At 39.9% G+C, this 23,576-nt stretch overlaps 1 protein-coding gene across 1 annotated transcript; it reads right to left on the minus strand.

Annotated features, from left to right (window-relative positions):
* Positions 1 to 839: 839 nt before the first annotated feature.
* LOC117302718 (dnaJ homolog subfamily C member 16-like) lies at positions 840 to 21,976 on the minus strand. Its single transcript, XM_033786719.1, has 15 exons — positions 21,771 to 21,976; positions 20,312 to 20,378; positions 18,960 to 19,272; positions 17,732 to 17,919; positions 16,626 to 16,889; positions 13,968 to 14,098; positions 12,784 to 12,976; positions 11,692 to 11,877; positions 10,839 to 10,924; positions 8,759 to 8,842; positions 6,900 to 6,950; positions 6,375 to 6,428; positions 5,344 to 5,499; positions 2,623 to 2,735; positions 840 to 1,826 (listed from the first exon to the last, which is right to left on the minus strand). The coding sequence occupies exons 1-15, from the start codon at positions 21,932 to 21,934 to the stop codon at positions 1,576 to 1,578; spliced, it is 2,301 nt and encodes a 766-aa protein (XP_033642610.1). The 5' UTR covers positions 21,935 to 21,976; the 3' UTR covers positions 840 to 1,575.
* Between the last annotated feature and the right edge of the window lie 1,600 nt (positions 21,977 to 23,576).

The raw sequence follows: 23,576 nt of genomic DNA on the forward strand, positions 1-23,576 counted from the left end.
GTGAAATTGGCTGCAGGTCCTTAGCGATGGCAAAAAAAAGTTGGCATCATTCAGCTACTGGAGGTAGTTTGACTACAGATATGTCAGATATTGAAGGTGATTCAAAACACACTGCACCCTCTGAAGTTTAGTATCGGTCAGTCCGTTTTCCCGCAAAACAGCCAAAAGCAATCAGATTTGAAAGTCAGTAGCACACAGGCAGTTTGAGACCATTTAAAGCTTGACATGAACGTGAAAAACATTCCCCAGCTTTTCAAAAAAGTACCATCTTCAAAAAAATTACCTTGCTGCTCTGCAAGTAAGAATTCTACCCGATTGGTACGACTGGCTAGTTCAATGCTGAAAATCATCCCTTTTTAATATGAATTATTGACTATTCATTTGGTTTTTACCCAAATACACCGATGTGTGTATTACTCAGTACTTACCCGAGTTCTGTGAAAAAAAACCCAGGCATATTACTCGGGTGGGATTCGAACCCACGACCTTTGCAATTCTAGAGCTGTGTCATACTAACTAGACTACCGAGATTGCCCGGTAGCTAGAGGCAGTTCGAATCCTATGTTTTAGCAACAGGCACTGCAAACCAATTTTAAGGTGCAAGATGCGGAACTGAAGCTTTATCTCTTGTTGGAACATGAAATACGCATGGTCGCCATTCCAGGAAGTGAATGTTTTGTTTCGCATTGATACTCTATTCGCTTTGTCTCAGCGTGGAACATGAAATACGCATGGCGCCTTTCAGCAAGTGAATGTTTTGTTTCCCATTGATAGGAATGGTCATTGTGTGCACTGATCTGCACTGATCTATTGTTGTATCAAAAGAGTTACCTGCCCAAATGACTTCCAGTGGGATTTCACATTTCAGCCCATATCTTACGCTCTATAATCTTTGCTGCAAACATCTATTAAATTATTGACTAGTTGAAAACCTGGCAGACTACTTCAACAATGAGCTAACTGTATGGTCCTGCTAACTAGTCCTGCTAACTAGCGAAGGGCAAACCATGAACTTTTAACAATCAGGGTTGTGTGGCAGGCGCTGCATGGTGAGGACCATAATGTTTGGACCCTCTCTTGTCATACAAAAACTGGACAATGTATAGCCTATAGGATGTTTTCATGTTGGATATTCAGATAAGTGGATGCAAAACCAATCCTTCTCTCAGTAGAACATTCAAACAGTGTCCAGATGATCCTGTTGACTATTGCTGGGTTCTGATTACCATAACAATACCCTATGCACAACGCGCAAGCACTTGCACGCACGTCTCCTGTCTGCCATTCTGGGTGTCAAAACGCACACAAAAGGATGGTACCACTTCTGCTTTTTTGGGGAGTCCATTCCTTGTGTGCACATTTTGACACACAAAATGGCGGAGGAGCTAGACGCGTGCGTATGTGCGCTGCGCGCGTATGTGGGCCGCGTGCGTAAGTGCACTGCGCATTGTGAAAGGAGTCATAGTTGTCAATAACTGCAGCTATCCTCATTAGCATGAATGATCCAAATTTAGGTCAAACGTCAGAATCCGTCAGTCCTTCCTCCAGCAGTTTTTTCAATGACTCTAGCCATTTTTATTCCAGTGTTGGCCACGCAGTTACATTAATCTTGGATAGACTTCCATCAATAAGTCGATCCAACCACATTGGTAGTCCATTTAGTGAGATACACTCACTGTACTCCTCCCACTCACTTTCTGAACTATCATCAAGACCTATAAATTGGGGGTCAATGTCCTTACTCGGCCTGCTTGACCTTTGACCCGACTGTGTTGGTCTGAAAACAAAGTAGTAGTTTTTGGACGGTCGCAATGCGAGCACAGAACCTGTGAAGATTTGAATGTACAACAAAATAATTTATTATGACTGCGTTTTTTCCTCATGATTGCGTAAGAAGATTATTTGAAGTCAGTTAAAATTGCAGATTGTTCTTCGTTCTTGGTGTGTATTCATTCGTAATTTGGCAGGTAAAATATTTTATTTGTTTAAACTTTCAGAGGAGAAGTAAAAAATGAACAGAATAAGCCTTTTACTTTTTAAATTCAAACTTTCATTGGTTACCAATAAGTAGGACCTACAAATATTATAGTCATGGAACCAAAGCAGATTTGTAGTTATTTCCCACATGTACATGATGTCAAGGAAACAAACGCACATTCGACTCTATCACCCCTGAACTCATCAAACTACACTGGCTCCCAATCCAACATAGGATCGACTTCAAGGTCATCATTCTCATGTTCAAGGCCTTACATCAACAAGCCCCTCATTACATCATGAACATTCTGCAAGTTGGTGCTGAACGGAGACACCTTCGCTCAAATAGCTCTAAATCACCATGCTTTGTAGTGCCAAGAACAAGTCACATCACTTTTGCTGATAGAGCCTTCTCGGTATATGAACCCAAACTCTGGAATAAACTTCCAAATCACATCATCAGGGACAAAACATCCTTCAATACACTCAAGACACTTCTGAAAGCCCACCTGTTTCAGGAGGCCTACCATCAATGACTTATTTATTTCTTCTGTGCCTCAGCGCCTTTGAGCAAACCTTTGTTTACGGCGCTATATAAATTAATTATGATTAATTGATTGATGATGCATAATGAACTCAACTTACCAACACTATCAGTTGAATCAAGAGACAGAGGCTTTTCACTGCATGCAATAAGGTTTTTAAGCCAGCGCTTGTATTTATCTAGTCGAATGAAGGATGGAAGCAGATATGGCTGGCTGTTGACAAATTGAACATGATCATTGTTGTAAATCCAATCGATCTGCTAAATGAATATTAACCGCACCAATGTCCGAACTGTGTAATCCTAGATCGAAATTCCAGTTGAACCCAGTTAACGGAGTTCAACTGGTCAACTGGATATTGTCAAATTTCCATATAAAACCAACTGGTTTGAACTGTGTTCAACCATGTAGGAAGGAAGAGAAGGAGTTCGAACGAAGGGACTTCAAAAGTCGCACCCGTGGTACCGAGGTCGTTTATCGACACCTCGTAATCACGCACATACCTTACACAAACAATGGGCGACCTGGCGGTCGTGAGTTTGCGCGTGCGCACTTGGTTCTTCATGCAACTATGGCGTTGTATGTCATATGGATATAATAAAGAAAAAACTAGTTTTTGGAGACCTGATACAAATTTGTACCCACTCGTGGCCACCAAAACGAAAAACACAATTGACTACCAACCACCCTCGTGTGCTTATACCCAAATTTTGATCCATCGCTAGTGACCTGAAAGTTGCAAAAAATGTAAAAATATGCTATGATATTTCCATGAAAACACCACAAACGGTAATGAAGAAGTGTATATTCACAATTCTTGTCTCCAATGATTCAACTTTACACGAAGGCAACAGTGCAGAGTGGCGGTACCACGCCTCTGTACAAACAGATTTAATCGCGCTCACTAATCGGCCGTCCTGCAGGAGGTCACCTATCTTTTTCCACTGGTCAGACAGGGGCATTGTCCGGGTTTTCTTTTTTTACTCTGCGGTTTGGCGGGCCGTTCATACTCCTTCCGTTCCTTCCTCCATGGTTCAACTAGGTTAACTATGTTTACTAGTATAAAGCAACTGGTATTGTCAAAGTTCTTAATTAAACCACCTGGTTTTAAGTGTGTTTAACGAGTTTTCAACTTGTTCCAATTCAACCCAGTTAAACAAGGTTCAACTTCAATTTTGACCTGGGTTGGCACGGCTGGTTACATCTCCACACAGTTTACAATCCATATTTGTGTTGGTTACAACTCACCACGTGACCTACAAATGACCGTTGTGAAATATCAAATACCAAGAAATGGGATGACGGCTTGAACTTGTTTATGCTTGAATGCAGTCATTGTTTCTAGAGAGTTTGGCTTCAATAGTTCAGCTTTAAATACATGGCATAACACTCGTTCATAATAGAGAATTATCTTCAAGTACACGCTAATCCTCCAATCAGATTTGCAGAATGGAATGGTGATATAAACCTTTATACAACACCCAAGCAGATCCTTGCCATTTGATTGGAGGATTGTCCGTCACGTGATAGCAAATAAAAGTACCATTGCACGCTGAGTCACTCACCATGCTTTTTTTGTTCCATCCGAAAAGTACTAACAGCGTGCAATAGTACTTTTCTGATGGAACAAAAAAGCTGAGTAAAAACTTCACTGCGTGTGCTTGTCTTTGGTAGCGCAGAAGTGTTACTGCAAGGCATATAGCAAAATTACTAGCATTCGCCTTCTGCGTGTCTCAAAATAGCTGTACAGAACGCACATTGTGACTGTTGAATCCAACAGGCCGACCAAAAGAGAAACAGGTTTAATTTCACATTTAAAAATTGTAGGCCTACGCTTTGTTTGTTTTGAAAGATGTATCTTCCAATCAAAATGACAAAGATCTACTTGGATGTTATATAAAACAAATAATGAATGTTTTTCATTCGTGCAATAGTGCAAATATTTTCATTCGTTGAAAGCATCTTTCAACTCATGAACATATTCGCACCATTGCCCTCATAAACATTCATAAACATTCATTATGTGTATAATATTGCACGGCTAATATCACTATCTGCGTCTTGTGTGCTCTATGTCACGTGTCAAGTTTGCTTGAAGATAAATTCGGTATCACACGCGCGCTCGTGGAAATACAGAAAAATTTAGCGCATCTGCGTCCCACATCCAATTCGGCCTTCGGCCTTGTTGGATATTGGACGCAGAAGCGCTATATTTTTCCGTATTCCACTCGCGCTTGTGTGATAACTTTGTATTAGGAGTAAGTGACAACATGTGCTCATATAACCATAAAACAACTAAACTAAGTAATGGAAACAAACATTAGGCCAAGTAAAAAAAGAAACATGTTTAGCATCCAAGTTTCTCGAAAAGCAAAGGAGGAGGGTTTTTATTATTTTTTATTTTCAAGATAGCCGTTATTCTTTTGAAAATTTCAAATAACCATTTTTTGTTCCTAGAGTTCAAATACACAATACATAAATGAAACATGTTGGACAAGACATTGAAAAAAAAATCGATTCAAAAAAAAAAGGTAGGAAGAGGGCCTTTTTTGTTTTTCATGGCTTCCCGACACATTTTCAAAGACAACCAGCTTGGCTATGTTTTTGCAGAGATCGTTAAAATATATCCCTTTTTTCCGTTTCAAAAAAACAATTATGATATAAATAATTACAAAAATAATAAAAAAAACATAAATAAATAAAAATTAAAAAAGGAAAAGGCCTCTCATCATAAGGAAGCGGGCGGGGACGCTTAACATATTTCATTTTTACTTGGCCTCACTACTGCAGGTTGTTTTGTACTAATTCCACGATTACCTACCTGACGACATGAGAGTGTGCCTCTTGTCTGAAGTGAGTACATAATGTGTCTTGACTACTCCCATCAGTGAGAAGTAATAATAGAATATGACCTTTGCCACCTGTGGCTAAGAATCGCTCATAAGTCTCTTCATTCAGCTCACGTAACATCATATCTCTGACAAAACAAAACAATGTGTGGCATCAGTTACACAACTGATAGGTAGATGTGAAAGAAAGAAATATAAATGCGGGGTGTCATGGCAGAGCAGAACAGAGCACCGAACTCAAGCTCTTGTGATTCTGAACTGCAGAGTGCGGGTTCCGCAGTCGTGAAACTTGTGTCCCTGAGCAAGACACAATAACAAAATGCTTCTCTCCACCCAGGAATGAATGGGTACCTGTGAGGGCAGAGATGGTTCTTGTGATTAATTTAGCCGAGTAGCACATAATAATGTTTCACAAGGCTGTATACATGTACTCCCCAGGGAGCTTAGATGGTTTAAGGAATGATATAATGCCAAGTGAACAGGGGTTATTAATGTTGGAAGCGCTTTGAGAGGCCCATCGGGTGTGGAAAGCACTATATAAAAACTGTTTTTTATTGTAATAATTTTTATATTATTCTTATTGAAAATTTACCCAGTCAGTTTCCCTTATGGTTTATATTGATATTTGAAACAAAAAGTCGCATCCCCTTAAGGTGACCCCCTGGCTGCCGCTTCCCACGCTGTATCGTAATTTGAGTGTGATCCCTGGCTACGTGGCAGTTAATGGTTGTATGGCTTCTGACTGTCACTCCCGAACAAAGATATTGACAAATAAGGGAGACCACCATTATAGGGCTAGATAGCTCAGATGGTAGAGCACTGGCGCGGTAATCCGAGCACTGGCACGGTTGGTTCAAATCCAACTTTAGTAAATTCTTTGTTCAACCCCAAAATCATTTATAATTATTATGATGAGAGGGAGATAACAAGATTGTAAAATGCCCAGATATAGTGAGTATGAAATGAGCTCAACTGGCTCATCAGCTAATGACATAGACTTTACCTTGATCTTGTACTGGAGTCCGTTTCCCTTCCTCGTCTAACCTCAGTTGGAAAACTGTCAAAATAACAACAGCTTAGCATTCAAAGAACTGGTAACTCTCAAGTACTTCATACATGTATCAGCACCAGCCGTCACACTGGTGTCCTTAAGCAAGACACTTAGCACCTCAACGAATAATATTGGGTGCGTTCGCTTAGCTTCCCTGGGTCGACCCCGTCATGTGGCGTTTTTTTCTTTTACAGGAAGAAAGCATGCAGATAATCACCAACGTTCGTCCTGGAAAAAAAAAAAACGCCACACACCGGGGTCGACCCAGGGGAGCTAAACGAACGCACCCATTATGAGGGTATCTTTCTACCACCACTATTTTCAAACTGTGTCCGTTTGGACATCATGTTTTGTGTCCTAAATAAAAGGATCCAGACCCTTTAGAGAACAATCTAAACAGCAAAGATATATTATCACTTGGTGCTGCCGTCAACTAAAAAATGAACTCAAACAAGCAGTTTGCCTCAAATCATATACCTTTCACTGTTTGACCTGTTTCTCCCATTACGAGTCTGCATGGCTTCCTTTCTGCAAACAAATTGAAATTAAAAAAAAATAATAAAACACGCTCTTGAATAATCAAATCCGTTCAGAATATTTTTGGAAAATGCAAACAGGTTTTAAAAGAAGTGACAGTACACAAGCCTGGAATTTCATCTGTGAACATGTTGAAAGGGCAAGGCCATTTCCATTTTACAAGGGCACTTCCATTGGAAAATCTTAAAGCCAATTGATGCCAACTCTTTCTATTATACATGGACCCATCCGCAATACGCAGTGCATCTTATCCTCATACATGAGGCTACATTGAGGGACCATCCACTGAAGTACTAGCTCATCATAACACCCATTTCTAATCACACTTTCTGGGCATAATTCTGCAACTGATGCCAACTCTTGCTATTTTACATGGACCCATCCGCAATACGCAGTGCATCTAATCCTCATACATGAGACTACATTGAGGGACCATCCACTGAAGTACTAGCTCATCATAACACCCATTTCTAATCACACTTTCTGGGCATAATTCTGCAACTGATGCCAACTCTTGCTATTTTACATGGACCCATCCGCAATACGCAGTGCATCTAATCCTCATACATGAGACTACATTGAGGGACCATCCACTGAAGTACTAGCTCATCATAACACCCATTTCTAATCACACTTTCTGGGCATAATTCTGCAACTGATGCCAACTCTTGCTATTTTACATGGACCCATCCGCAATACGCAGTGCATTTAATCCTCATACATGAGGCTACATTGAAGGACCATCCACTGAAGTACTAGCTCATCATAACACCCATTTCTAATCACACTTTCTGGGCATAATTCTGCAACTGATGCCAACTCTTGCTGTTATACATGGACCCATCCGCAACATGCAGTGCATCTAATCCTCATACATGAGACTACATTGAGGGACCATCCACTGAAGTACTAGCTCATCATAACACCCATTTCTAATCACACTTTCTGGGCATAATTCTGCAACTGATGCCAACTCTTGCTATTTTACATGGACCCATCCGCAATACGCAGTGCATCTAATCCTCATACATGAGGCTACATTGAGGGACCATCCACTGAAGTACTAGCTCATCATAACACCCATTTCTAATCACACTTTCTGGGCATAATTCTGCAACTGATGCCAACTCTTGCTATTTTACATGGACCCATCCGCAATACGCAGTGCATCTAATCCTCATACATGAGGCTACATTGAGGGACCATCCACTGAAGTACTAGCTCATCATAACACCCATTTCTAATCACACTTTCTGGGCATAATTCTGCAACTGATGCCAACTCTTGCTGTTATACATGGACCCATCCGCAACATGCAGTGCATCTAATGCTCATACATGAGGCTGCACTGGGACTTTCAAGGACTTTCTCTAGTGCAGCCCCCAACTTTGGAACTCTCTTCCCGACTACATCCGCTCTCCACAGAGCATAGAACAATTCAAAACTCTGCTCAAATCCCATTTGTTGTCTAGTGCCTACTGTTCAGTTTAATCCTTTTGTTTGCTTATTATTAGCGTATTTATTGTTCATTGGTTGCTTGTTTATTTGCATTTTGTGTTTTGTAAAGCGCATTGGTATTTCTTTCAGTCATGAAATGCGCATATAAGAATTAGCTATACTTATTATTAAAAGGACATTACGTTGATATGTAATAATATTAGGCCGTGTCCGAAACGGCGACCTCGGCTACAGCTACGGCTAGATCGCGCGCGTCTGCCTATTCTTCAACACTGGTAGACGCGCTGATCTAGACGTAGCTGTAGCCGAAGTCGTCGTTTCGGACACGGCCTTACACTCACCCTGTGTTGAGAAGCCCAGCAAAGGCAAGAAAGAATGCAAGTAGATAGACTACAACCACAACAACTGCTATGGAAGATTCACTCCTGCAACCCAAACAAAAACACTTTTTTCAATCAAAGCATCTCTTGTAAAAACGCCGAGCCACCTCACCTGCAGCCGATTTCACGAAACGCTAGGATTAATCATATCTTGAGTTAGGACGAGTAACCCCTGCTAACCTAGGATGGGTTCAATGCGTCCTACATCTTTGAAGGAACTTTACTCGTCCTAAGTCCTAAGATTAATCCTCAGTTAGGAAGAGTTTGGTGAAATCGACGTCTGGGCCCACTATTCTATAGCGCTGCTCAACGATAAGCACATTTTTGTGATTATTGTAGCAGAAAAATTGCTAGCGGTGCAAGGTGCAAAGGTGCAAGCGTGTTTCACAGGTTAGCAGAAAAAAAATGGGCGGCCATAATGCGCGTTCACCATGAATTTGCTTTGTGACGTCATTTATCTTTGTGCGGTAAGCACCGGAAGGTTAGCATGCCTTTTCATGTGCTTATGGTTAGCAGCGCTATGAAATGGAAATCGCACAGTAAGCATAAATTTGGCCGCTAAGCAGCGCAATGAAATTGGGCCCTGAAATTGGGCAGGCTTCATCTAAGATTTGATTTTTTTTTTAAACAGTCCACTATGGGTGCCATGAATCACGCGCACAATTTTAGATAATGACCCCCTGAAGACTTCAGCCCTGCCCCTTCAAATTTACTTTTTGTGTTTTCGGCATTTTTAGAGGTCTGTATCTTCAAATGGAGATAAGATTTACAGCTACAAATTAAGTTAAAGGGGCTTAATTTTTTAGGGGGTCATATCTCCAAAGTTTTGTTGAGTAGAATTCTAACATTTTGCATGTATTCATGGCACCTATAGGGGATTGTTTGAAAAAATACTAGCAAAATCTGAGAGGGGCTGATTGGGCCATGAAAACATAACTCGTAGAAATTGTGCTAAGAGCGACTTGGTATAAAAAGAAAGTGTCTGCTAATAACTGGTTATGGGCCAATCATAGTTATAGTCAATGTTAAACAAATTTGATTTTTTTCAGGGTGGGTGGGTCAAAAGAAATAACAATTTATAAAAAGTAATAACAAAAGATTTTTTTTACAAATCTTCCCTTGATAATACTTTTTTCATCCACATTTTATGAGAGAGCAGAACCTCATAATATCGAACTAAAAACTGTTGTACAAAGTTTTATGTGCTTGCCAATTTCATCTCCGATTAAATAACAAAGTTGTGTGTTTAATCAAAATTTGGGGTGGGTGGGTGGTTCAAAACAATTTTTGAAACGAAAATCAAAAAGTTTAACAAATTGACAATTATGAATGACCCTTCATATGAAAGTGACTCCAGCAGCTACAAAGTACACACATTGCATTGTACATTGTACATTTACATGCATGCCACTATTACTAAGGTAATCCTATTACTCAGCTGGGCCCAATTTCATGGCTCTGCTTACTGCCAAATTCTGCGCTTACGATCGCGATTCCCCGCTTACAGTGCAAGTGTCGAACTTCTGCGCTAGCCTTGTAAGCGTAGAATGACTAATAACGTGAAGTACGCACGTGCAGAAGCCCAAATTCGCCGCTAACCCGTGAAATACGCTTGCCGTAAGCACAGATTTCCCTGCTTCTGTTAGCGCCGATTCTGTGCTTACGGTAAGCAGAGCCATAAAATTGGGCCCTGTTATGCATCAACGCATTCTCAAATTGTCATACACTACTTCAACCAATAAATGTGTGTGCAACTTTGAAATTCGCTCGATGTTTGACTGGGGTTTTATAATGAGTGCGTTTTGTGAACCTCAACCAAAGCCCAACCGAGTCCACAAGTTGGTTACCGGTTGGTCTGAACAGCATCGTCACCACGCTCAACCGAACGCGAAAACGTTTAACCGATGTTTCTGGTCGGGTCGCCAAAACGCACTCCAGTTTGAGTTAGTTTAGGCAACTAATCATGCTAATCAGCACATACGTGTACAGACACACTGCATTGATTGCTATAAGGTGACACATGATTGTTAGATTGACTTACCATGCAGAAAAGATGAATTGTTTCAATTGTGAGGAATGACCTGTGATTTGACTCCATGTACCTTGAACCCATTGCACAATAAAATGCTAACATTGAAAATCAAAAAGGAAAACAAAAATTAATGCCAGAACATACAAAAATGTGTAGAATACGATACACTCTTTTGTAGATTTTTCAGAACATGAATATCTATAGGTACTTCTAATATTTCAAATATTAATATCTATAGACCTTACATGCCTTATGCACATGATGTCATTTCAGTAGGGCGCCCTCACCTAGAGGTCAAAAGGACATTGTTCATTGGCCAATTCTCTGCGCCGCACGTACAAATCAGTGCGTTTCGATTGTTTCGTCACCGTTTTTCCGCTAAGATGGCCGCTGGATGACGTCAATGCATAAGGTATATAGGTACTTCTTTAGGTACTTCTAATGATTTGATTTCAACTGGAATTCTAGCATTCACAAGCTACATAAAGCCAACCAGCACACTTGACATATGTTTAGAGAGCTGTTGATAGTATAAAACATTGTGAGAAACGGCTCCCTCTGAAGTAGTGTAGTTTTTGAGAAAGAGGTGATTTCGCACTCAAATATTTGAATTGATTAAGAGACCTCATCAGTTGAGGTCTCAAATTCAAAGCATCTGGAAGCACACATTTTGTGCGACAAGAGTGTTTTTTCTTCCACTATTTTCTCGCAACTCCGACAACCAATTGAGTCAAAATTTTCACAGGTTTGTTATTCTGTGCATATGTTTGGATACACCAAGTGAGAATACTGGTCTCCGACAACTGCCAAAGGTGTCCAGTGTCTTAAAGTTAAAAACACAATTTTGTTCAACAGTTCTTACCGGGGCATTCTCATCTAGAAGCTCAGGCAATGTTGTCTTGAAGTCTAAACTAACAGTTCCATCTTGGACTTGTTGCAGGAAAAGGACCAATTGCTTCTTGTCTTCATCAGGCTCGTTGCCATGCCAACCATCACGCAGCCAATCATATCTGACTTTCCTGCCATTTTGTCTCCAGAGAATGAGAACCTAGAAAAAAGTCAGCAGTGTCTATATATTAGTTTGACGTAGACACTTGATTTGCTATGAACATGTACAATATATGTTTGGTTTGCGGTAACACCCATCTACTTGCCAGGTACATGTAGAGTTTGTTCTTAAGATTAGAGAACTGTCTTTTTATATTCTACTATCGCGGAGTAGATTTATCGGGTTGTACGGGAGACTTCTCAGTTCTGAAATGAGCTGTCCTGCTTTTTAACTTCTACCTTGGCGGAATGTATAGAAAATTGGCTGGTACTACTACTTTAGCTTATAGGATTGTTACTTACTGACTACCGCGGAGTAAATTCTTAAATTGGTCTCAACGTTTCTACTAGCTTGCTCTAGTCATCGTCAGGAGACTGAAGAGATAAGAGAGAAGTGGGCCTCTTTACGTACAATGTTCTGAACTACTTCAAGTTTACACCCCGTCAAGGAATCTTGGATCAAGTTCCATGCTTCTCCTCAATGAACCCAAGTCTCGACACACCCGGGATGACAGGTCTTTTTCTTCAGCTGCGCAACGCATCTGGAACTCTCTACCACTTAATCTAGATCTTGTCTTTGTACCCTAAATTCTTCTCAAAACTTATTTTATGCTACAGGTTTTTCCGTGACTTATTTTGTTGTGTCTGTTTTTCTTTTGTTTTGTTTTTGATTTTATCGTGCTGCAAAATAAGCTAATTCAATCACAAGAACCATCTGTGCCCTCACATGTACCAATTTACCCCTAGGTGGAGAGAAGCAATTATAGCCAAGTGTCTTGCTCAGTGTCATGAGCAGGACTCGAACCCACACTCTGCTGAACAGAACCACCAGAGCTTGAGTTTGGTGCTCTTTATTTGTTTATCCGCTCGGCCATGACACTCCATACATTTCTCATAATCTACTCACCGGCACTGGGCTTTCCATATCCAGATCAACCTCCTTCCCGAGAATCTTAACTAACTCCATTTGCGTGTCCTGGTAGATATGGGCAAAGTGAGTATCCTGTGGGAACGAGTGTGGAGTCTCTGCAGCATTCCTGAAGGAGTCTAGATGTTCCTTATGCATGGAGGGATTCTTGGTTATCAAAATGACGCAGAGACTAAAGAGATGAGAAATAAAACACTCTTGAGAATTAAGAACAAGACGAAGGTCCTTTTCAAAGGCTTGAGCTCTGGATGAGGCTCTTTAAAAGGATTGGGGTACTTTTTGTAACACAAAACACAATGTCCACAGATTTACATTGAAAGCCATTGGCAGTTTCTGAACAGAAAACAATTTTGAAGTTCACAGAAGGTAATGGTGAAAGACTTCCCTTGAAATATTATTCCATAAATTGCTTTACTTTTTGAGAAAACATTAAAACAATTATCAATTCTCGATATCGAGAATAACGGATTTACCTTAAACACATTTAATGACAGGGCGAAACGTGCGGAAACAAGGCTGGGTTTTCCCGTTATTTTCTCCCGACTCCGATGACCGATTGAGCCTACATTTTCACAGGTTTGTTATTTTATATATAAGTTGCGATACACGAAGTGTGGGCCTTTGGACAATACTCTTTACCGATGTTGTGCGATTGCTTTAACAGAAGGGTAAATCTTTTCAGATTTGCACATTTTGACATGTCAGGACCTGTGACATTTGTCAAAAGTGACTCTTGTGTATCCTACTTTAGTGCAACTAACAACTCAAAAAAATATATAAAAAATTAAAATTTATATTCTTTACCCCCAGTGCAAATTTAACATCTCTTATATCGTTGCCGTACCCATGGCCACAACATAGGATTCACACTGCCTCTAGCTACCGGGCAACATCGGTGGTCTAGTTAGTTAGAATTGCAAGGTTCGTGGGTTCGTATCCCACCCAAGTAATATGCCTGTGACATTTTTTCACATGACTCGGGAAAGTACTGAGTATACACGTACAGTGCTAACACACATCGGTGTATGGGTAAAAAAACAAAATTAATAAACCTCATAAACACAAAGTAAAATATGCATCTAAAAGTGTGCATAGTTTATAAATATAAAAAGGTAAAAGTCCATCGATTGATTTATAAAAGCGGTTAAAACATTAAACCTCACCTTCGTCCATAAGCTACCGGTGACTCTGCACAGATGTTTTCGTACAACTGTTGTGAGGTCAACCGGGGAACAAACAGGTACCGGTTGTTGTTGATGGCTGTTTCAAGTAGTGATATATCAATCTTTAATGACTGTGGGATCAGTCAGATATGGAAAAAAAATAATCCATTAATGTTGGTTAACAAACTATCAGTCATGAAGAATTGACCTTTAAAGGGGCTTGGTACTTTTTGTAGGACACAAAACACAATGTCCACAGATTTACATTAAACTTAAACAGTTTGAATGTAGGGCCACTGATTTTCCGTTTCAGAAAAGTGCAAATTCCGTTTGGCAAAAACATGAATTCCGTTTCAGGCACAAAAAATTCCGTTTCATGTTTTTTTAATTAGATAAAAGGTTGTTTAATACCCAGGGACACACTTATAAAAATCAATTTGAGATAAGTTGCACTGTTGACTTCGTAAAATGTTCATTTGAACTGACAAATTTCAAAAAAATACTTTTTTTTATAATTGTTGATTATTTTGTATACTGCTGTTCTAAAAAGGTTGCACTGTGACTGCAGTATCAATGCACATGATGTGATAGACTTGATTCCAAGTCTAAAACTGCAGTTGATTCTCTGCATCAGCCACATTGTAGGCTAATGACAGGAGTGTATCCACAAGAGGGCGCTGTTTCAGCATGATCAAAGACTTGGGAACAAGTCTATGGACGTGACCATTCTCCATCCACAAACAAAATGTCAGCCATTTTGTTTTCGCTTTGGCGACAGAATGTTGACAGTTTACGGTTTTATTTTAGACCTTTCCGAGATGAAAAAACATTGTATGTGTTCTTATAGATCATAGGTAAGCTAGTTTGTGTATTATTGTTGGTAAAAGAGAGGGAGAAAATGCAATTTGGGTGAACAAAAAATGTTTAAAACGTGCCGCGAATAATGCCCTTCGCTTAACCATGTTAACAACGTGTGTACATCATGTGTGTAAACATTGAGGATGGTGTGAAGTAGAACAGAATGATCCACGGTTACGATCTCGTACTTTTTAATGGTCTGATTTCTGATGCCTTTTTAGTTTAACAAAAAGAATCTTAATAAAGAATGCAATTTCAATAGTTTTGGCGTCAAGAAAAAAAAAAAAAAAAAAAAAAAATCAAATTTTCTGAAATCCCGTTTTCCGTTTCAAAGGGCGGATTCCGCGAATTCCGTCCGTTTTCCGCGATCGCGGAAAATCAGTGGCCCTATGAATGATAGTAGAAAGCTTCCCTTAAAATATTACGTACCGAGGTGCTGTAGTTTTTGAAAAATGAGTAAAACAAGTCAGAAAAATAATTTTCTCAGTGAGACGAAAACATTGTTTTCCTCATTTCTCAATAACTACAGCAAGTAATATTTTAAGAGAAGCCTACTACTATCATTATCTCCAAACTGTGTAAGTTAAATGTAAATCTGTTGACATTGTGTTTTGTGTTACAAAAAGTACCCAGACCCTCTAAAAAACATTTTGAGAAATGAGTTAGTTTGAAAGCTAGAGACTATATGTAGCTGGTTAGTGTTACTATGAAACTATTATATATTAGGTCCTGAAATGTAGTGAAATTGTTATACCGCAATGAGTGTTTGAAGAACTTGTACCCCAAAAATGATTCACTTGTTATTTTATTAGAAAGCTTTGCCACTTTGTGTAAAGGCCATTGATGTGTATACATGTGTACATTTGTCAAAATCCTCTAAAGCATGACCATGTTAAATTCAATTCAATTCAATGCAAATTTATTTGTCTATGTTTAATGTGGACAATGAAAAAAACATAACAATGAGTATAATAATGAAAGATAGATGCCAGATAACTCGGAACAGTAATACAATGTATAGAAATTTAAAAAAGATAATATTGAGTGTACACATTAACATGCTAGCCAACTAGCAGGGAAAAAGGTTAAGCATACTGCCTTAGTATATTTCCCTGAGACAGGACTTCGACACAACAAGGACGAAAATAACAATGACACGGACCAGACTAATCAATCATTATCAAAACAACAGTCTTTGTATAAATAGTGTATACTATACATGTGTGTATAGGATTTGAGGCATTGCATGGTGTGGTAATATATTTGGTTTGCAGTAACACAATGTGTGTATCTACTTGCCAGGTAGAGTTTCTTAGAGAACTGTCTTTCTTTATCCTACTTCTGAGGAATATCGGATGCTCAGGAGACTTTTCAGTTCTGAAAAGAACTGTCCTGCTTATTAACTACTACCGGGGCATAGGGTATAGACAATTGGCTGGGACTACTACTTTAGCTGATAGGATAGTTATTAACTGCACTACCTTGGAGTCAGTTCTTGAATTGGTCTCAACGTTTTGACTAGCTTGCTCAAGTCATCGCCGCAAACCAAATATATAGTGTATACTAGATCTACTATGCATGAGGTGATGGTTCAGTTAACGAATGACTTGAGTGAGCGAGAATTTTTAATAATTTTGAACCTCAATTAGCCTGGTTGAGGTATGGCGGACGTGATAGGAGTGCACTGTTTAGTTTGGGTGTATACACACAAATTTACCCCAAACCTTATAGTGCTGTAGTATTATGTCCGCCATACCTAAAAATGGCTTATAGATTTGTACTGAATGATTAAATCCTCACCTGGTGTTTCTCAACATATTCCTCATTATCTTCCTTAAAGATAAGTAGAGTTGGTTCCGTTGATGAGATGTCAAACTTCCACACTAGCTCTGCGGTGTCTTTGCCTCCAATCTGAGTGAAGCCAAACGTGTGTACGTTTTGTAGTTTAAACGCTAGTAGTTGATAGAGGAGAGAAGGAGAAGAGCGACGAGAGAAGAGAAGAGATCTTGGCTTGTTGTCACTTTGCCAACCTGAGAGGAAACTCTCCTGGTTTGCATCTGTAACCTGGATATAAACCACAGGGAGAAACACATGTAAGAAAGGTCAATTAATAATAGTGGCTTCTTATACTGGGAGTCTCCAAAAAAAAAAAATTATACATGTACTTTTAAAAAATATATGAAAAATATATGATTCTCGGGGGAAAGGTTTAGATCATGTATGGATAGCTTATGGACTCAACTTTCATATGACACCAAAAAGTTTGTAAATACTGTATGCTTGGTTGAGCACTGCTGTATAGGGCTCAGGTCTATCATGCAGTAACGCTCATGGTGCTTCAACATTATTACCCCTGGTCACTGGGCCTTTTCATTCCTTGAACCATCTCAGCTCCTTGGGGAGTATACGGCCTGTGCTGCCAAATATGTGGCCGCACTCAGCTAAATCAATCACAATAACCATCTGTCCTCACGAGTACCCATTTACCACTAGGTGGTGAGAAGCTTGCTCAAGGACACAAAGGTCATGACTGGGACTCCAACCCACACTCTGCTAATCAGAAACAGCAGAGCTCGAGTTCGGTGCCCTTATCCGCTCGGCCACGAAACCCCACACATTTAATAACAATAGCTTGGCTATGGTTGGCTGAAATGGTAACATTGACGATAAGGACTTTCATGCAACCTGTACACAGCCACTGCTGAAGCCATTGGAATCAGCTTAATTCAAATACAGACCATGTGCCCTTTGTTTACAACTAAACCGCACTCTGTTGAAAACTGGCAAGCGCACAATTCTTTGGGTTCTTTTTTCCAAAATTTCTTCTGTGGACATTGGGTTTTGTGAAAAAAGAACCCAAATCCTTAAAGGTGTAAACATTTATAACTCTTTAGCATTATACTTACTCTAGATACAGCATCAGATGGGAGGAGACCCTGAACAAACTCCTTGAGTGTATCTTTACTGATGTGACTTCTACTGAAGCTGTAAATCTTCCCATTAATGATACCGACGATGGAGGGCCATTGGTAAACTCCAAGTTTCTTGAGCAGTGGACGGCTGTAGTCTCCATGAACAGTTCCCATGCCAATACCTACATTTATGTTAAATGTGATGTGTTTATTTCCAAATGGTACAATAGATTGCACAATGACTGTAGAACTAAATCTGGCCAAAAGAATAAGCTCAGGAGATACCGTATTTTCAAAACCCAGTTTGAGTTTGAGTTATATTTACAATGTGTTAACAAGCCTTCTTATCGCCATTCTTTGGCCCGTTTCAGATGCTCTTCACACAAGCTACATATTGAAATGGGAAGGTATATTGGGTTAGAGTCAAGCCAAAGAATTTCCCCACATTGTCACCTTGATGTTGAAACAGAAATCCGTTTCCTGCTTGATTGCCCCTTATACAACGACCTCAGGAATATTATGTTGGCTTACATGTATATTATTGATCACTACAAAGGCTTTGAAACTCTTGGCAGGGAAGACATGTTTAAGTTTTTGATGGACACTCCCGATGAAGCTATTGTTATTTGCATTGCCAAGTACGTCTTTTGATATACTTCTTTAAAAGAAAATCAAACTGTGTGATTATTTGTTTTTGTTCTAAGTTAAATTCCTTTCCCTATGACTTATTCATTCACTGTATTTTGTTTTTATAATATTGTTACCCTCCCCAGGGTTATGGGGTGAGTTCCAGTTTGGAATAAAACATAATACAATACAATATAATACAATTAAAAAAGTGTTGAGTTATTAAAGGAACACGTTGCCTAATAGATTGGTCGAGTTGGTCTTTGAAAAGCGTTTGTAACCGTTTTTATAAAATACATTGGGTAAATGTAGAAAGATGTAAAAGTAGAATATAATGATCTACACAAACATGCTTCGTAATTGCACGGTTTTCCTTCTACCTCGTCGACTAACATGGTAGACCATTTATGGGAGTCCATGGTAAGTTTGCAAAGATCTGCTTTTTTATTGATATGTTGGGGAACACCAACGTAGCCAGAAATCACACCCAAGTTTACTGTTCAACTTGGGAGGCTGCAGCCAAGGAATCATCTGAAGGGGATGCATTTTTTCCCTTTTAAATATTGACTTAAATCGATTTATAAAGATAACGTACCAAGTGTTTCTAAATCAGCAGCAGCCTCGTTCCAGACACCCTCAACCCTAACACAACTGAAACACCAATCCCCCGTAACGAACAACAAGAACGGCTTGCGATGACTCTCTGGTAATATACCACTCTCAAATTTCTCCAGGGTGACTCTACGAGGGTCGAAACCTGATGAACCCTGGTTGGTGAACCGGAACTGAAAGTTGTCAAATCCACGATTGAAATGGAAGTGGTCATTATGGTACTGACGGGGTTGGTTGCCTGAAGTCACATGACCGAAGTTGTCGTACTCAGCTCTCTTTTCCTCATCCGAGAGGATCTTTTGAGTAAAGAAGCAAAAAGGGGTTTGAATCGGAAAAAATGCTAGAAAAGTACATGCAGCTGCATATTGCTGTTGTCCAAGCCAGCTTTGTTCCATTTGCATTTAGCACTGATGCATGCTAGAAGTGCACAATTTTTAAAGGGACACGTTGCCTTTGATCGGTCAAGTTGGTCAATGAAAAATGTTTGAAATCGTTTGTTATGAAATTGATATGGTTTAAAAGTAGAATGTAACAACATGCCTCGAAATTGATGGTCTTCCTTTTACTTTGAGAACTTACACGGTCGGCCATTTGATGGAGTCAAAACTTGACTCCACAAAGTGGTGTGCTGTGTTAGTTCACGCCGTATAAGGAAAACCATGCAATTTTGTAAGATTCTACTTTTTCAAACATCTATCTAAAACCAAATTTGCATTTCATAGCAAATGGTTTCAAAAGCTTTTCATGGACCAACTCACCCCATCCAAGGCAGCGTGTCCCTTTAACCTTAGCAGGGTCACATGTAGTCCTAGTCACATGGCTCCATTTCACACAGCACAAAGATTCATCTTAAAGATGAGTTGCTATTTTAGTCTTAGTGATTTGTGTTGTGACATCACAGCATGGGTAAAAAGTCAAGTTTGGCTCACACTTCACTTCCCAGAAAAGATTGATCCACTCTTAAAATCAATCTTAGCCATTTGAGAATTTGAACCCAGCCATCGATTTCACCTAACTCATCCTAACTTAGGATTGATCTTAGGACTTGGGAAAAGTTAAGTTCCCTATCTGAATACGTAGGACGCATTGAACCCATCCTAAGTTAGGACGGGTTACTCGTCCTAACTCGAGATAGGATTAATCCTAGCGTTAATGGTATGTGTCTACACGCGCATTGGTGCGTAAACACATGTACCACCCTTTTGTGCACATTTTGAACCCGAACTGGCGCACAGGAGACGTGCGAGTATTTGTGCTGCGCGTTGTGCAACGGGTCAATAAAATGTTATAGGGTAAGAACAGATTCATGACAATGAAAACGAAGAGTTACTTCACCTCATAGGCTTGCTGAATCTGGATGAACTTCTCCTGAGCTCCATCTTCTTTGTTCTTATCGGGATGCCTGAAATTATGTAGAGTGTAAGAAAATTGTTATGATTTTATCGTATTAATCGTAGTTTGCATCATCGACTTAACCAATTTTCACAGGGAGTAACACTAACAGACATGCGTTAGCAATTGCGGAATAAAACTTAAAAGTGCGAGGACCATGTCTTCATTGCGTGTACTTCTAGAAACTATAAGGCTCCCCTGTGAGCCTTATAGGGGTCACATATTTAGGGCTTTTTTAACGCTATACGTTTTTCAAATCAGCTTTGATGGGTGAAAGTTTTCCGACCAATAGCCAGCCAGAACTGAAGTTTCCTGTGTACTGTACACCTAAAGCATTCCCCATCCTACTCAATATACATTCATAATGCTTGTATTTCCCATTCTGTAAAAGGGGTGTTACAATGTTGCAGTGCTACAGTACGTGTGCGCCATTATGAGTGAACAGCGTGCAATGCAAACGGACTGCGCGCACACGCACTGCAACATTGTAACACCCCTTTTACAGAATGGTTTAGCCCATTAACAAAATAATGCGTTAGCAAAGCGATGCGACAGGTTCAAAATATGAACCTGGGATTTCGCTCCGGGATCTGGTAAGTTTTTGTCCATTTTTCTTCGAAATATTTCCTCAATGGTGTTTTGAGTATTATGGCAGGCTGCATTAGACATTGCGGATTAAGTTCGTACCCTCAGAATTTGTGTCATGAATTTTGAAAGTGGTGAAAATGGGGCAAATCTGGTGACTAGCTGTCGAAATTGTACGTGTTGGACCGTTTCCGCTCAAAGGAGTCTCGTAACCCTCCGGCCTGGCGGCCGTCGGGAGGAGGGTTACGTTATCGCAACTAGAGTAGGCCTACAGCGCCATGGTAACTGGCTATTCTCATTTTTACCTATTAATCATCAGGTCTGGAATATTATTATTGGAAAAGTTTCTGTATGGCGCCACCACTTTTTCACATTCAATATGAAATAATATAGTATCTTATTAATTCTAATTTACCTCAATGAGAATATCCCTTTCTGTAAAAATGAGTGAAAAAGTGGTGGCGCCATACGGAAAGTTATCCTCATTATTAAATGAGACCTTACAATTTTTTACATTAACAAAATACAATTAAATAACCATCATGATCACGGCCTAATCTTGACGGATCCGGATGTGGCATTATTTTGTCAATTGCATTTTTTGACTGGAAGAACAACTTCAAGAAGTCTTCCGTCTTAATTTCAGAGTACCTTCATTCAAAACATTGTATTTTGTCTTCCTTTGTTTATAACTATGTATGACCATTTTAATTGAGAAGGACAGTCTAGCTAGATGAGAAAAGACATCTTGATTGATGATCTCATCTTCCATTTGTCCATTGACTTACTTAAAAGTTAATACTTTAAAATTACTTACCATTGCCGTGCCAGTTTCTTGTAAGCTTTTTTAATTTCATTTGAACTAGCTGTTCTGCCTACCCCGATAACAGAATATGGGTCAGAATTATGTGACGAACCGCAATGTATGATTGCAATAACTAGACCTACTAAAACTACGTAAATAAAGAGTTTATTCCCCATTTTTCAGCAATCCATCAACGATTGGCGGATTGTTGACCTCAGTTTTTCCCATTACTACTCATTTTCTCATTTAGATTACCTGGTGCTGTATTCTAGTTTTGTTGTTAGTTGCATGTAGCAGTCTGGGTACTAAGCTAGTTTTGTATCGCTTGTGAAACGGGTAACCAGCGCCCTCTTTTGCTATCGGGGTTGCCAATCATTGAATGCCTATTAAAAGTCGGGTAAAAATGGCATGAATCTGGCACTAATTTAAATACTAAGTAAACAAAAAGTGTTGGTGTTATCGTTCCCTTGGTGTCAGTTCTGTGCTGAATGCGTCAAATTTTTACAAGTATTGAATGTGTTCCCTTAAACAGGCTCAATACATTGAGATTGGGGTCGGGGGGGGGGGGGGGGGGTCGGTGTAGGCCCTTCTTGTGAATCATTTTTTTCATTGGATAAACGTGCAGTGACGTAAAGCTATCTGTGTTTTGATTGATCCGAGGTGACGTCTGGTTGCTCAGTGCATGCATTTGCTGACTTGGCGGCCTGTTGTCGGTTCGTCTGCATACAAAATGTAGTTGAAGGGTGAAGATGGACGGGATTGACCTGCGCAGCCTAGGGTGCACCCCACCAAATAGTCTCCCATAGCACACAGTGCAAAATGCTCAATATTTAAAAATACACGAAAAATACTTAAAAGTCTCACAGCTTTAAACTTGAAAAGGAAAATTATTGATTGACTCTTGAACTGTTATTCTCTGCTCAATTTTATATGGGGAGTCCCTGGTCCCGTCGAGTTATTCTCCCTCCAAGTAAAAACACCCCTTCACAGGTCTAATTTTCAAAATGTCCGAGCATCAATCTTGAAAAATGTTTTTTACACCTCTCAGCAAATAGTACCATTTATTTCAGGGCCTATGTCATCCAAAATACCTCAAGCTGGAAGTCAACAACCCCCAGGCCACAATTGGGCACCATTTTTACACTGAAACACTTTCTGGGGGCTCTCAAATCTGTCTAATATAGAATATTTTCAGGGCCTACAAAATATTAATGAGCTCGACGCTCTGTTTTCTCCAATTTGGTGGGGTGCACCCCTAGAGGCCACTCTCTGGCGTTATTCGCGAGACTCGATGTTACGTCAGTGTTCATGCTAGGACAGACCCCATTCTCACCCCCCCCCCCCCTCCTCATCCAACGCCCCACAGTTGACTGAGATTATACGAAAGATTCAGACTTGCCAGAACGCAATAATCAGATGGTAGGCCTGTGTCGTATCAATTATGTCTTCTATGCAATAATATCCAGCAATAATGTCCGCCGGACGGTTTTGCATATGCAATCGTGTTTGCTCGGACGCTGCTGCATATGCAAGTGTGTCCGCCCGGACACAATTGCATATGCAGTTGTGTTCGCCCCATGCAAAAACCGTCCTTGCAGTGAATTAAACGCCTTTGGTGTCGACGGAACACCTTCGCCATTTTGTTTTTACAACTAAGTGCATGTTATGAATGACATGTGAAATGTTCGGCCGTCGGACATTCGCTGCAATCATAATACGTGAATAATAATTCATCATGCACGCTCGCTTACGCGCGCGCACATACAATCATGTACAGTCATGTACATGTCCACCGGACGGTTTTTGCATAGCCCCGGA

The sequence above is a fragment of the Asterias rubens genome, chromosome 18 (assembly GCF_902459465.1).
Source record: "Asterias rubens chromosome 18, eAstRub1.3, whole genome shotgun sequence".
Lineage (NCBI taxonomy): Eukaryota > Metazoa > Echinodermata > Asteroidea > Forcipulatida > Asteriidae > Asterias > Asterias rubens.

Bases quoted from the DNA above. Each gene is read 5' to 3' on its own strand.
- LOC117302718 (XM_033786719.1), bottom strand. From the start codon at position 21,934: ATGGGGAATAAACTCTTTATTTACGTAGTTTTAGTAGGTCTAGTTATT. The intron at 20,379-21,770 runs GTAAGTAATTTT...ACATAATTTCAG, and splicing joins AAGAAACTGGCACGGCAATG to GCATCCCGATAAGAACAAAG. The intron at 19,273-20,311 runs GTGAAGTAACTC...TTTACTCAAAAG, and splicing joins AGATTCAGCAAGCCTATGAG to ATCCTCTCGGATGAGGAAAA.